Here is a 14782-nt window from a genome sequence, read left to right as displayed (position 1 = left end):
GAGAGAGACAGCGGGGGGAGGTGCAAAAAGAGATGGAGAGAGAGAATCTCAAGTAGATTTCCTGCTAAGCACAGAGCCCAAGAAGGGGGCTTGATCCCATGACCCTGAGATCATGACCTGAGCCAAAATCAAGCGTCAGGACACTTAACCGACTGAGCCACCCAGCACCCCTAAGGAAAACAAATTTAAAAGGAAAGAGAGATGGGATGCCTGGGTGTCTCAGCAGTTGAACATCTGCCTTCAGCTCAGGGCATGATCACGGAGTCCAGGGATCGAGTCCCACATCGGGCTCCCTGCATGAAGCCTGCTTCTCCCTCTGCCTAGGTCTCTGCTTCTCTCTGTGTCTCTCATGAATAAATAAAATCTTAAAAAAAAAATGGAAAGAGAGACAGCAAGAGAGTGTACTATGATAGGGTTAAGGTTTGAAAAGGTCACATGTCAAATATTTCTATTGTAATTCTATACTGAAAGTTGGATAAAAACCTTCCCAAATTCACTGCTCTGTAATAGAAGTAACCATGTTGGTATGAACTGAAGAGAGCCATCAGCTTCTTGAATGCATAGTGCAGATGGGTCATTCCAGGGGGCATCAGAGACTTGGGCCTTGATATTTTTGAGCTAATCAGAACTTAAAAGTCCAGGTCATCCATAAAATATCATCATTAAATGTTAGATATTTGTGCTTAGACTGTACTGATTCTAGCATTCTAACAAAAAAAGAAATCATCCCTATGATGCTGAGTATTTTGTTGTAATATATATAAGGTAACATATGAAGGTAAATCTCAAACAAGGATGAAAACATTTACCATTTGTTCCTACACTGATCAAAGATTTATTGACTACCTTTGGCATAGCATACTTTTCTAGGCACTGGTGACATGAGAGTTGACTGAACAAATATCTTCTCACAAATTCCCTTGCTGGAGATAGATAATGAGTAAACAAACAAATATATTACTCTCAGGTGGTAAATGCTATCTACAGAGAAAGTGGAAGGATATTTAGCATTTGAAAAGCACCTGGTAGAAGTGAGTAATGCTTTAAAAAAAAAATACAAAAAGTACAAGCATACCTCATTGGTAGCATTCTAGCAGGCCTGAAGTAATTGAGGGAAGTAGCCTCTAATATCTAGGAAAACTCACCACAGAAGTGCACAGGGCATGGGGAGCACGCCTTGGGATTTTTAGATGAGCAAGGAGGCCTGTCCTGAGGAAGTGACATGAATGAATGGGCTCCAGTGGAGAAGGTGAGATCAGGGAAGGGATGGGACTGACTGGGAGGGTCATGAGGACTGTCCTAAGGATGTTGGGGTTTATTCTGAATGAGCTGGAAAGCCAAGAGAGGAATCTGTGCAGGGGAGCAATGTGACCAGGTTTACATTTTGAAAGAATCACTTTGGTGGCTCTGTGAGATTAGACTGTACCTTACTTCATTTATACAATGCAGTTCAAGATATAATAATAGGATCAATAGTAATAGTAGTAACAAGAACAACAATGCTGCATATATAGAGAACACTTATTTATATACTAGGTAATGTGGTAAGCATTTTACATAATTATCTCACTTAGCTTCCATCAATTACCAGTATCTTTGGATTAAAAATTTTAAAAAAATTGAAGATTGATGATTTTGAAGTAACCAGCCCACGTTCACACAGGTAGACAGTGTCAGAGTCTGGATTCTTAACCTGGTAGTCTGACCCCAGGGATGAGCCTTTCTAGATGCACAGACAATCCTAGACAACTTTTAGAACCTATCCCTCTTCACTCCCTTCCAGAGATTTATATTTAATTGTTCTAGAGCAGGGCCGGACACTACTATTACTTTAAGTTCTCCAGGGCATTCTAATGTACAGTCAGAACTGGAGGCAACTGGGGATTCAGTGGCCACACTGTAATGCCTAAATGTACTAGTATCCTAAGTCACCACTAATTTAGTTATCACTACTAAAATTAGCAGTCATGCTAACATTCGTAGAACACTTTATTTCAGACTTATTTTTTAATGAGGTAGAAAGAAAAAAAGTTACTGAGCTTTTTTGAGAAAACCAGCATTCATCATTTTCCCATGTAAAAATGTTACAACTAAGTAACAACTCTGCATCATTTTATTTATTTTATTTTAGGATTTTATTTATTTATTCATGAGATATACAGACAAAAGAGGCAGAGACCTAGGCAGAGGGAGAAGCAGGCTCCCTGTGGGAAGCCCAATGTGGGACTCAATCCCAGGACCCAGGGATCATGAACTGAGCTAAAGGCGGACACACAACTACTGAGCCATCTAGGTGCCCCTCTGCATCATTTTAAAAAGAGAATAGTTTATGTGCATCACCTGCCCTGCATTCTCACCTCAATCTTGGTCAGCCCCAGGAGCGCGACGGCCACACGAACACTACTGCTTTCCAGAGTACCTGTGATCAACCGTCGCTCATACTCTATATCTGACATCTGCTGCTGTGCTGCAAACGCCAAAGCTTTTTCCTTGGCTTCATTCGTCAGTGGCAACTTAAGGTTCACATCCAAGATTTGACGGAGCTCACATTTCAAATACAGAACTGGATTTTCCTTACTAAGCGCTAGGGGAAGCAAAAGCATTCATGACTGCAATGATCATTTATGCCCTTGACAAGCTATCCAGAATGGACTTGGAAGGTTTGAAATACAGAATTGTAGCTGTGGTCTTTATCAACCAGAGTAACATGGGTAACTCATTTAGAGTAGTTCTGATTCAGTAATTCAAGAAGAGTAAGTCTTCTGGAATTAAAGGTATTTTGCCAGCATTCTCTAAAAAGAATGCTCAAAAGAACTCAAAGGATTCTTTTGTAGAAATATCAACATTAAGTTCAAACATTAAGTGATCATTGTGCTATCAGTGATTAGAAGGTAAGGGAAGTAGAAATAAATGTAAAGACATCATCTGTTGGGGACCGGCAAGAACTGGCATTTTCTTTCACTAACAACCTAACACTTCAGAATGTAGGGTAAAGTTCAGGTAATATATTACAATATGTAGAATTTGAGAGCATGGCCATTTCTCAATTATTTGGGAAACTGAAAATTTGCTGAGTAAATATTTTGAATGCCACATTTCAATATTTAACAGAAGAATGAACAATAAGGATTTAAAGAAAAGCACCACTGACATTGTTTTCATTGTTAAACTGGCGCTCTACTCCATGAATGTTGACATAATAAAGTTAAAGGGAGCCTTCCAAAAGACTTCCCAGTTTTTACTGGGAAAAATTTGCTGTGAGTACGCTTGGACGACTCCATGAGGAACAGCACCGTCCTTAACATTTTAAATGAAATAAAACATATGTTTACTCTACCTTCCTCTGGAGAACTGCTGTAGTCAAGTGGAGCTGAAGAATCCTTTGGGAGAAAGGAGGAAGGCAAGGGGATCATGCCTTTTCCTTCCACAACGTAAATTAATTCTCCAATCTAAAACACAACCACACAATGATATTAAATTTCAAAAGCCCAGAAAAAATCAGGATAAATCTTTCTGCTTTGAGAACAATCTGTATGCTATAAAAACATCCATGCATTGTGCATTGCTAAGCAACTGTAAGCCCTAAATGAGGAGTGAAAGGTAAGGCTTAAATATAGCCCTCCCACAGTGTGGAGGAAACTTTGTATGTGCATCCAGAGCAGGGAGGCGTATTAAGAAGGCCCCAGGATGGCACTGACAGCAATTGATCTTTGCAGCTGTAAATATCCTTGGTAGACTGCTAGCTTAAATCACATAAAAAATCAAGGAAGAAAATATTTTTTCCTTCGTTCTGTAATTTATTGTTGGAGAGAAGTAACATCACTTTTGCATGTCTGAGTTCTCAAGTGTTGATATTTTAAAGTGTAGTTTTTTTTTTTTTAAGTGAGCATATGAGGATCTGTAGATCTTTTAGAATAAGTAATTAGGCAAGAAATACAAAAGAGTAAACAGAAAGAGTAAAAATAAAAGTGGGGTCAATGCAAGGGCAGCAACACAATATGGGGAAGGATCAGTAGAGGTCAACATGCTCGGTTTCAATTCTAGTACTGCCATTTACTAGCTACTAAGCCTCAGGTAAATTTAGTAAATCTCTGACTTTCAGTTTTGGCCTCTGTAAAATGGGATGATAAAAAAAAAAAAAAAAAAACCCAAACCAAAACCCAGTTCATTTTAGAAATCTAGAGATTAAATGAAAAGGAAGGGGAGAGAGGGAGTCTCTAAAGACATATGATCCAATTGGATGAATATTATTTAAATCTTGATTCTGAAGGGAAGGAGAAAATGTCACTCCAGAATATGCCGCTTTGCTATATTAATAATTTTGAAATGTAGGCACTTAAAAGACAGCAAATGCAAGGAGAGGCTTTCTTGAACTTGCCTTATCTGCCTAAAGACAGATCCTCCAAAAGAAACTCAAATATCATAAATTCCCTCCTTGTGGATTTCAGGAACCAAGGACTGACTCTTACCAGAAGGAGCCTGAAAGTTGATACTGTACACCAAACTTTATCACAAAGTATCAGGTGTCCTGTCTATTCTTCTAAGGGCCCATTCATCTTTCCTAAAAATCATTTACTCTCCTCTAAGTGGCCAATGTCCCTTTCTCCCTTTTCTCTCTTAAGATGGTATTGAGCCTGAATTCTAAGCTACCTTGAGGAATTCCTCATTTTCCCTTGGGTACCTCTCATGTATATAGGAAGTATACATGTTAATAAATGTGTATTTTTTTCTTGTTAATCTGTCTTTTATTACAGGAGACTCAACCAATAATTCAATTTGAACAAAGACACTTAAAAAGAAATGACAGAAAAAATGTACAAACAATCATGAGATAATCAGGGAAATACACACAATGCCTGGTTGTTTGTTTCCATAAGAAAGTCTTAAAAATGCTTATTTTTATCTTAAGAAGTAGAATCATAGTAACGCTGTAGCAAAGACTAAACAAGGTTAACACATATGAGGAACCCAACCCTTTGCCTGGCACTTAGTAGGCACATAAGAGAGATCCATTTAAATGGAGAGGGATCATTTTTTAAGAGCAAGGCTTCCCAAACTTTCATGACATATAAATCATTTGAAGATATGGTTTAAATACAGGTCTGACTGAAGAGATCTAGAGTAGGGCCAAGACTTGGAGGATTAATGAAAGAGAGCACTGGCAAATTTAGTGCTAAGCCATGTGATGGAGAATCTTCTGCCAGAATGACCTTGTGAAAGGCATGTAACTAACTACTGGAAAAGCAAAAGGAAACAAACTTAGCTTCCAAGCTGGGATGGTAACTAGTTTGAACTGCCCCACCATCTTAAAACAATGTTAACTGTATGCTTGAGAGACTATTCCAGAGACAGCACACATAAATTATATAAAAGGAAATTAATCACATAACAAAAATACATAACCTAAGATATTGTAAATATCCTAGATAACATATGACATGGCAAAAACTGAAAATTAATCTAGAAATTATAAGAATAAACAATTTCTGATCACGAAGTCAATTTATTTATAGCTACCCTATAAATAAAAACACTGATTGAGATTTGTTTACAATAAGGTTAATGGTCATCTACTCTCATATGATCATGTTCCACAGAATTGTATTAATTATAACCCACAATTATCTTCAGTTTATGCTGAAAAAAGAAATATGGAAAACTTTGAATATTTTAAATTGTTTAGCAAAGGGCAGCCTGGGTGGCTCAGCGTTTTAGCGCTGCCTTTGGCCCAGGGCGTGATCCTGGAGACCTGGGATTGAGTCCCACGTCAGGCTCCCTGCATGGAGCCTGCTTCTCCCTCTGCCTGTCTCTGCCTCTCTCTCTCTGTCTCTCTCTCTCTCTCTCTGTCTCTCTCTCTCTCTGTGTCTCTCATGAATAAATAAATAAAATCTTTAAAAAAATTGTTTAGCTTTTAATCCATACAGTCTGGATAATAAACAGTACATTACATAAAATTTTCATATAGTACTTTTTCCTAAACAACCTTGTACTCTGCAAACATAAATCCAAGCTAGCCATCTGAAATGTGTTTTCTGTGTGTGCATGTTTTACTACAAATACAACTGAGTGATCAATACTAATGACATGGAATTTTTTCGATGATAATTGAAGTACTCAACAAAGACCAGGGAAAATATATTAAGTTTTTACTTTTATTTTACTTTTTTTCTTATTTTTATTTTTATCTAAAGAAAAATCAGTTGTTTTACCCAAAATATAATATTCATAAGAAATCAGACTCAGTGAGTATAGAGTTACCAAAATTACACTTTTTCTTAAAAGTGTGCCTGAATGAAACCTGATCTATAGCTTGTCTTCTCAATCAAAATGAATACCAACTCATGGGAGTTGATACAAAAGGATCAAACCACTATTTGCCAGGGTATTTCCCTTAAATATGCATTATAAAAAAGCCTCCTAGCCATGGATTAGTCAACTAAAATATCAGTAACTAAAACTCCACTCAATTCCATTTAATTCCACCTCTTACACAGACGATATATTATCATTTCTCAAAAAATTATTTTGTCTAACTTGTTCATTTTCAGTGTTCTTTTTCATTAAAAAGAAACTTAATTGAAAATAATGCCTGTGTCAGAAAATTGTTCAGGAAAATCAACTGTGGTATCATCTAATTATTTCCCTCTACTTTTCTTGCAATAAAATCAGACCAGGAAAGGAATAAAAAAGCAATAAAGAACTCCCTTAAAGCAGAGAAGTCCCTTACATTCCAAGTCTGGAAGCTGTGACAAGAGAAATGAAATTATCTGACACATAACAGATACTTGTCAATGTGAGCTATTCTAATAGGCTATTAAATTTCCTTTCCGCCCTTAATTTCATATTTTACAGCCAGGATGTTTACTTGGATTTTTATTATATTTTCCAGAAAGATGCCAAAGCCCATTGTCCATTGTAAGAAACCCTCACAAAAGATATTTTGTTCTTCCTGTGTATCTAGTTAAGTGTAGTCCTCAGATAAGACAGTTGCACACAAATTTACAAGACCAGCTGTTAACGACCTAGAAATGAGGAACACAAACAATGAATCGGCAGAAAAATTTTAATCCTAGCTCTGTTACTAATTAGCTGGGTAACCTTGGACATGTCATGGATACCCTCCAGACACAAATAACCTTAATCTTAAAAAAAAAAAAAGAAAAAAGCATTTTAGATAGAAAATCCCCATGTTGTTTCATAGGTCTTCAAATTCTACTTATTTTTTAATCTTGGGCCTAGACTTTGCTGTTTTGTGATTTATTTGTTTAAAGTAGCTGAGCAATATTATATTATTTTGATGGCTAAACAGGCATGTGAGAGCTAAGCTAAAATTCTAAAATGTTAAATTCCATACACTAGAGAGAGATCATTAATCACTGTAGGCGGCTATTTGGCATTGGCATAATTATGATGTGAAACTGACCAGTAAGAATAATTGCTGTTCTTTTAAAATATGATCTTTCATAGAATGAGTGTTCTAGGAGACTCAGGGTGAACAGAAAATATATAAAGAGGTTTGTAAGCTTGCACTAAAATGTTCAACTTTCTTAACACAATTTCTTTTTTAAAGACTTATTTATTTATTTGAGAGAGAGAGAGAGAGAGAGAGAGAGAAAGAAAATCCTTAAGCAGACTCTCTGTTGAGCAGGGAGCCAGAGGCTGGGGATCAATCCTAGGACTCTGAGATCATGACCTGAGCCAAAATCAAGAGTCAGATGCTGCCGGGACACCTGCACCCCGATGGTTAAGCAGCAGTGTCCACAATAGCCAAACTGTGGAAGGAGCCTCGGTGTCCATTGAAAGATGAATGGATAAAGATGTGGTTTATGTATACAATGGAATATTACTCAGCCATTAGAAATGACAAATACCCACCATTTGCTTCAACATGGATGGAACTGGAAGGTATTATGCTGAGTGAAGTCAGTCAATCGGAGAAGGACAAACATTGTATGTTCTCATTCATTTGGGGAATATAAATAATAGTGAAAGGGAATATAAGGGAAGGGAGAAGAAATGTGTAGGAAATATCAGAAAGGGAGACAGAACATAAAGACTCCTAACTCTGGGAAACGAACTAGGGGTGGTGGAAGGGGAGGAGGGTGGGGTTGTGGGGGTGAATGGGTGACGGGCACTGAGGGGGGCACTTGACATGATGAGCACTGGGTGTTATTCTGTATGTTGGTAAATTGAACACCAATAAAAAATAAATTTATTATTAAAAAAAGAGTCAGATGCTTAAGTGACTGAGCCACCCGGGTGCCCCTAACTCAGTCTTAATTGCCTGAGAGATTATTCTACAGACATTTTGAGAAAGCAACATATACTTAAATGCCATAAAACATGAATCATTTACTAAAATGTATGGCATACTGTCGGAAAACATCTCATCAAATAACAGAAAGCTGGGCTTAGGATCCAGAAGTTACTGTGGCAATGAGACTAGCAATCTCTCTTTGTCTTTATCACAATATTTCTCAGAACAGTTTCTATTCAATTTTTTGCCATCAGTTTGTTCTGCACATAAATGAAACTTTGCTTCAAGTGTGAACATCATGCAAACTGTCATTAAGATTGATCTTTGTATCAACATTCATCTTTGTGGTTCTCTCTTGTTCTCTTGCTCCTTCCCCCAAATCCAACATTATCACCTCTTCTTTCACCGTTGGCTTTTCACATCCTTCTGTCTGTCTTTACTGCTGGTATGCAAAAACCAGAAGGCAATAGAGAATGGAGGTGTGTGGAGTAGTTATCATAGACTACAAGAGTCTCTGAGCCCGTCTCTTGGTCTCCAGTCTCTTTCTCCAACTCTTAATCTATTCTCTGTTTTGGCTTCAGAGATACTTTTTCAAACAAAGATGAAATCAGGTCATGTCTATGCTCAATCCCTTCCTGCTTTTGATAACAATAATGATAATAATATAATTAAGTTATTCAGCTAAAAATTTCACTGCCCTCCTCATTATCAGTCTGCCTTATCCATCCAATCAATTTTCTGTCACTTCCAACAAACTTCTCTCAGAATAGGCAATTCAAGTGTGAAATTTCATGCTCAGCTGCTTGCCTCATGTTCTCAGAATCTTCTCCTGAGCACACTTTTCCCCTGCCCAAACTCTGCTTTACTGGCAAATTTCCACTCATCCTCTTAACTAAATTCCTCTCTGAGTCAATTATCCTTGCCTTTGCTATCATATAGAAATGCATTCTTCCCTCTATTCTAGAAATGGTCACAATCTGGCTCTGTTATAGAATTGGTGGATATGTTTCATGTATGCAAGCATGACTTCTCCATGAAATGTGATTCCCCTGAGTTCAGGCTTCATTTCCTTTCTGTGTTCACTCTCTATATGCCTACAAAATTGGCTTTATACTCTTGGTGAATCAAATTGTACTGGGAGAAGTGAACACAATAATACAATGAAATTATTGAGAATATGGCTTGAGGCTGTTAAATTTTAAAACTTGCAAGAGTCATACTCCATATTCTATAGTTTCCTTCATGAATGAGGGAGTTCCAGACTAGCAGCTATCAGATAAATAAGTTATGGACATCAAATTCACAGCTTAGTGATTATAGTCAATAATACTATGTTAAAAATGTTGAAGTTTCTAAGGGACTAGATCTTAATTGTTCTCCGCACAACAAAGAAACAATAATTGTGTGATGTGACAAAGGTGTTAGCTAACGCTATTGTAGTAATCACATTGCAATATATGAATGTATCAAACCAACATGTTGCATAGTTCAAAATTATACAATGTTATCTGTCAGTTATATCTCAATTTAAAAAAAGGTTCATAAAATTAACATGGATTTGGGAAAATAGGTATTGTTCCCTTGTATTCTAAATGTCATTTGAAAGGATATTCCCTGGGGCTAAAATATTGGTATCCCAGAGGCATGCGGAATCTTTACAGACTAACTGGTAGGATCATTGATTAGAAACCCAGAGGATAATTTCAAGAATAAATAACTACCATTAGGTACAAAATTCTCTTTAACAGATTTTCTTCTCATGCTTTTTCTTTACAAAGGCTGCAGGGCTTATTGCAGGATGATAGTTTCACAAAAAGGAGAGTAGGTGAAGGGGGAGAAGGCTCTGCAGTGAGGGTGCTCAAACTATGTGTAACTTGGTGAACCTTTACCACATTGACCTAGAGTTTATTTTTTTTTCTTTTTTTTTTAATTATTTATTTTTGATAGTCATACAGAGAGAGAGAGAGAGAGGCAGAGACACAGGCAGAGGGAGAAGCAGGCTCCATGCACCCGGGAGCCCGACGTGGGATTCGATCCCGGGTCTCCAGGATCGTGCCCTGGGCCAAAGGCAGGTGCCAAACCACTGCGCCACCCAGGGATCCCCCTGACCTAGAGTTTAAAGTTCACTTATCCTGTTCCCATATTGTCAGCAGGCATCATAAGGTTAATAAATGCTTTCAAAATGTGTATGGGCCAGATGGGATTAAATCTTCTGTTTCCCTGGGAATAACTCAGAGGTATGGGAAGGAGTGTACTTACCAAAACAACAGCAACAACAAATATGCAGTGTAACAAATAGAATGGAAAAAATCAAAAGGTGAATAAAATGTGGCTTGCCATTAAAAATCATGGAAAATTAAAAAAAAAAAACACACCCTCAAATGATACTCAGTCCCTCCAGTTATAAAAATAACTTTCATGGGACGCCTGGGTGGTTCAGTGGTTGAGCACCTACCTTCAGCCCAGGGCATGATCCTAGAGTCCCAGGATCGAGTCCTCCATTGGGCTCCCCGCATGGAGCCTGCTTTTCCTTCTGCCTATGTCTCTGCCTCTCTCTCTCTGTGTCTCTCATGAATAAATAAATAAAATCTTTAAAAACTTTCACAAAACTGAAATTACTCTGTCTAAATATAAAATTATGTAAGGTTTTAGCATAATTTAATGTTTTTACCTTCATGTTCAATAAAATTAAACAAAAGCCAGAATTACTGAAGTCTGCACGTTATTATGATTGAAAAAAGTTGTACTTTGATCATAGAATCTTTAAAAAATAGACACAATAGAGACTGCCAGCTTAATCTCTGTACCAGCAGAGACAGAAAGACACAAAAGGCTGAGGGGGAATGAAATGAGGGATAGGGCAAAAAGTCAGATGAGTAGTTCCACCTACTCATGCAAACATGAGAGAGATGGAAAGACTGACACATAATATAACAACTGGTAAGATGTAGTCTTAGACTAAATTGTTGGAGATCATAAATCAAGAAGAAGATCTTGACTGCTCTTCTATGTGGGAGTGGGCACCCTTGTCCTGTCAACTGTTTATTTGACTTGGTAAGGCTGAAACTCTCTCTGCTGTATTAGGGCCCCGGTGTGGGACTGGACCGATTCTTATAAGTTGCTCAGGGATGCTGACTCCCATCCTGGCTTTCTCGAGTCAACAATACCTGGACTTTGGTTTCTATTTGTTCAGACCAAATTCTGTCGACAGAAAGGGACGACATAGGACTGCAAGATAAAGAAGTCTGGTTTGGTTTCATAAAATGGCTCATGGGTTGGCACCAGAGGGCTGGTTAGGCCATAGCAAATTGTTGCAACTGTGTGGAACCCAGTATTAATGCAGGCCCCATGTCAAGGATTCCTGCTCTTGCTTGGATGGTCCCAACAGTGATAGGTGGCTTCCTATTTGGGAACTGAGAACTATGTAGAGAATCTGCTCTATGTACTATGTTCACACAGGCATGAAAGGAAAGACAGACAACCCTGGGGTTGTGTCAATATATTGCTTTGTACTTTGCAATGTTTGCATAGGGGTCTGTCAAGCCCTCCTTCCAGAAAGTGCAGTTCCTCAGGGACTGGGTCATATTTCTACTCCAGGTTCCTCCATTCAATCTGCCCCATCCACACATGGGCAAAAATGCTTTCGGAGTCTTGGCATTTGATAGCATAAATGTTTTGGGATTTTGTAGGTTTTCCCCTAAGCTAAGAATTTCTATGAACGTTGATGGAAGTTTTGTAAACAGTTTGTACTTTCAAACAGCTATTACATAAGTCATCTCATTTTTTTTATTTGAAAGTTCAAATGGAACAGCCAAAATGAAACAAATGGCCTTTCCTTGATAGCAATATTAGTAGAAATGTTCCTGTTTTACACATGGAAAGCTATCAAATTGAGGCCTAATTACTTTACAGTTTTCAACAGGTGGTTCTTAATGGCAAAGCAGTTATCACACATTTAATAAGAACAGGAACTAACTAGGTGGACTTGGATGTTTGATTATCTATTTGAGCGTGTAATTGCATTTTCAATATAATTAGCAATAAATTGAATGTGTAAATTAATAGATGTGTTTGCCCACATAAGTCATTGTAATTCAACACAATACTTTAGACCGAGGGCATTATTTCTCAGTTGATAGCAATATAATTTCATGATTACTGTTTTTCTTAATATTTTTTCTGACAGCAACAAAATATACATAATCAAAAGACATATTTTAATAAGTTGAGATACCAAATTAAGTATAATTATTTTGATTAATTTAGACAAAATTTACGGAAGTAAATAATATTCCAATAGTTTAATTCAAATAATAAAACCAGCCTCCTTACTATGCTATTGAGAATTAACCCTAGGATTTTCTATTGCTATATTATAAATTAATATAAAAAAGGGATTGTGAAATATTTGATTAAACTACTAGTCACACTATTGTTACTATTTTTCACACATTTTCATGTAGAGGAATTCAGTTAAATCCTGAACTCTTTTAGGGGAAATAAAAAACAAGATTTAGCATTACTATAAAACAGCATTTTTTCCTCCTAAATGGTAATTTTAAGTAAAGTTAAACTATTCTTTACATATTTAGTGGGCTATATTATTTTTTCATGTGTAAAGGGCCCTACAGACACCAGGTCAATATAATACTTCTTTCCAATTACCATTATTTCATTGAGTATGAATTTACTATAGCACATAACTGATACATAATTGATATAGTTGGGGCTATCTACTGGGCATTATAAATTCCCTCCTCAGGTCAACACATGGCAGTTTCTTTCTGGAAAGGGATAATACCATAAAATGTTTCTTCTACAGCCTGTCTTCTCTTTCTCTCTGTCTCTCTGCCTCTTTCTCTGTTCTTCCATCCCTCCTTTCTTTCTCCTCTCTCTCCTTTGCTGGATTTATTTCTTTTTAAGATTTTATTTATTTATTTGAGAGAAAGAGAGAGAGAGAGATCACAAGCCAGGGGAGAGGCAGAGGGAGAGGGAGAAGCAGGCTCCCCACTGAGCTGGGAGCCAGATGCGGGGCTCAATCGCAGGACCCCGGGATCATGACCTGAACTGAAGGCAGATGCTTAACTGACTGAGCCACCCAGCTGCCCCCTGAGCCACCCAGGTGCTCCATTTGCTGGCTTTAAAGCAGCAAGTTACATGGATGCCAGAGCCACTAGAAAATTAATTCTGTCAACAACTTGAGAGATCTGAGAAGCAGCTCCTTCCTCAGTAGAGCCTTTGAGGATGATCCAGTAGTAGCAGGTCCCTTGACTGAAAACTTACTAGACCTTAAGCAGAGAACCCGCTTAGATCATGCCCAGACCTCTGATCCATGGAAAACGTGACATAACACCTGCGTATTGTTTTAAGCCCCTCAGTGTTTGGTAATTTGTTATGCAGTTGCATAAAGCTAATACAGACAGAGCTGCAGCAAGGTTAGGCATGCCACCCATCTGCTCCCGTGGGACTTCCTAAGGCAGTCATTATAGAGCTTACTCACAACTAGTGTAACTCTTCGCTTATTTGTGAGGATAAGCTCTTCGTTTAGAAACCAGGAGGCTGAAATTGTTGTCTGCATTACTAGAGTCTTTAGCTACCTTCCAGTCACGTGTACTGGCTAGTCCATTCAATTGCCAGCCTGTGATGAAATGTGCCACAATTCTGTTCTCACCTCTTTGCTGCTGAGGATGATGACACAGTAGCGCGTGTGCATGTCAAAGGGAAGAAACACGAGCTCCAGGCTTGAGGTCCCTTTTACTCCCAGGTGAAGAGTGTGTGTGGAGCAGAAGAACTCTCTGATGAAATTGGACTTAATTGCTACCAAAACATGAAGTAGAACTTGTTTACATATCATTTCATAAGTGCTGTTCAAATAAAGCAGCTGTTTCAATTAGTGCTTCAAGTTTTGAAATGAATAAAAAAAATGTTCATAGCATTAGCACACCAAATTAGATGACACATGCATTTGTTAATGAAAGTACAGGTGACACCAGCACAAGCCTGATATCATAAAAATGTAAAATTATGACCCTCTATTAAAGATTCCTCAAAAAGGAAACTTTATTAGTATTTAAAATTAGCCTAGATATACATATATAAATAGCAAAGTGGTTATCCAGGTAACTTCAACTTTTTTTGTGGACTATGTAAGAGTTCATATAACATGGTGTAACAGAAAACTTGAACTGGAAATAGAGGAATGTTATATACATATTTTTTTCCTATCGTTTTTGTTGACTTTAAAACATGTCTACAAGTTCTTCAACACTGCTGTGAGTGTGGTGATATGGTGGGGCAGTCTCAGTGACTTGATCCTAACGAATAGTGTGCTGGAAGATAGCAATGTGACTTCTGACACTAGAGCAAACAATGTAATACAATTTCTTCCCAAACATCCCTTTCTTGGCTCACTTGCTTTTAGAACCAACTTGTCATCCTGTGAAGAAGCCTAGGCCACATGAAAAGCCACATGTAAGTGTCTAGGCCAACAGCCCTACCTGAGGTCCTAGCCAATAGATATTAACC

General features: G+C 37.7%; 1 protein-coding gene across 1 annotated transcript in view; it reads right to left on the bottom strand.

Annotated features, from left to right (window-relative positions):
* The window catches only part of CFAP47 (cilia and flagella associated protein 47), a 503092-nt gene that overhangs the window by 208863 nt on the left and 279447 nt on the right, over positions 1 to 14782 (bottom strand). The window contains exons 42-44 of the mRNA XM_072744557.1: positions 13929 to 14074; positions 3338 to 3449; positions 2358 to 2584 (exon numbers count right to left, since the gene is read on the bottom strand). Of these exons, the coding sequence (XP_072600658.1) occupies positions 2358 to 2584; positions 3338 to 3449; positions 13929 to 14074 (485 nt within the window). The remainder of the gene's footprint in view (positions 1 to 2357; positions 2585 to 3337; positions 3450 to 13928; positions 14075 to 14782) is intronic.

Source organism: Vulpes vulpes, chromosome X (genome assembly GCF_048418805.1).
Source record: "Vulpes vulpes isolate BD-2025 chromosome X, VulVul3, whole genome shotgun sequence".
NCBI lineage: Eukaryota > Metazoa > Chordata > Mammalia > Carnivora > Canidae > Vulpes > Vulpes vulpes.
This window is presented reverse-complemented; position numbering and strand designations above follow the sequence as displayed.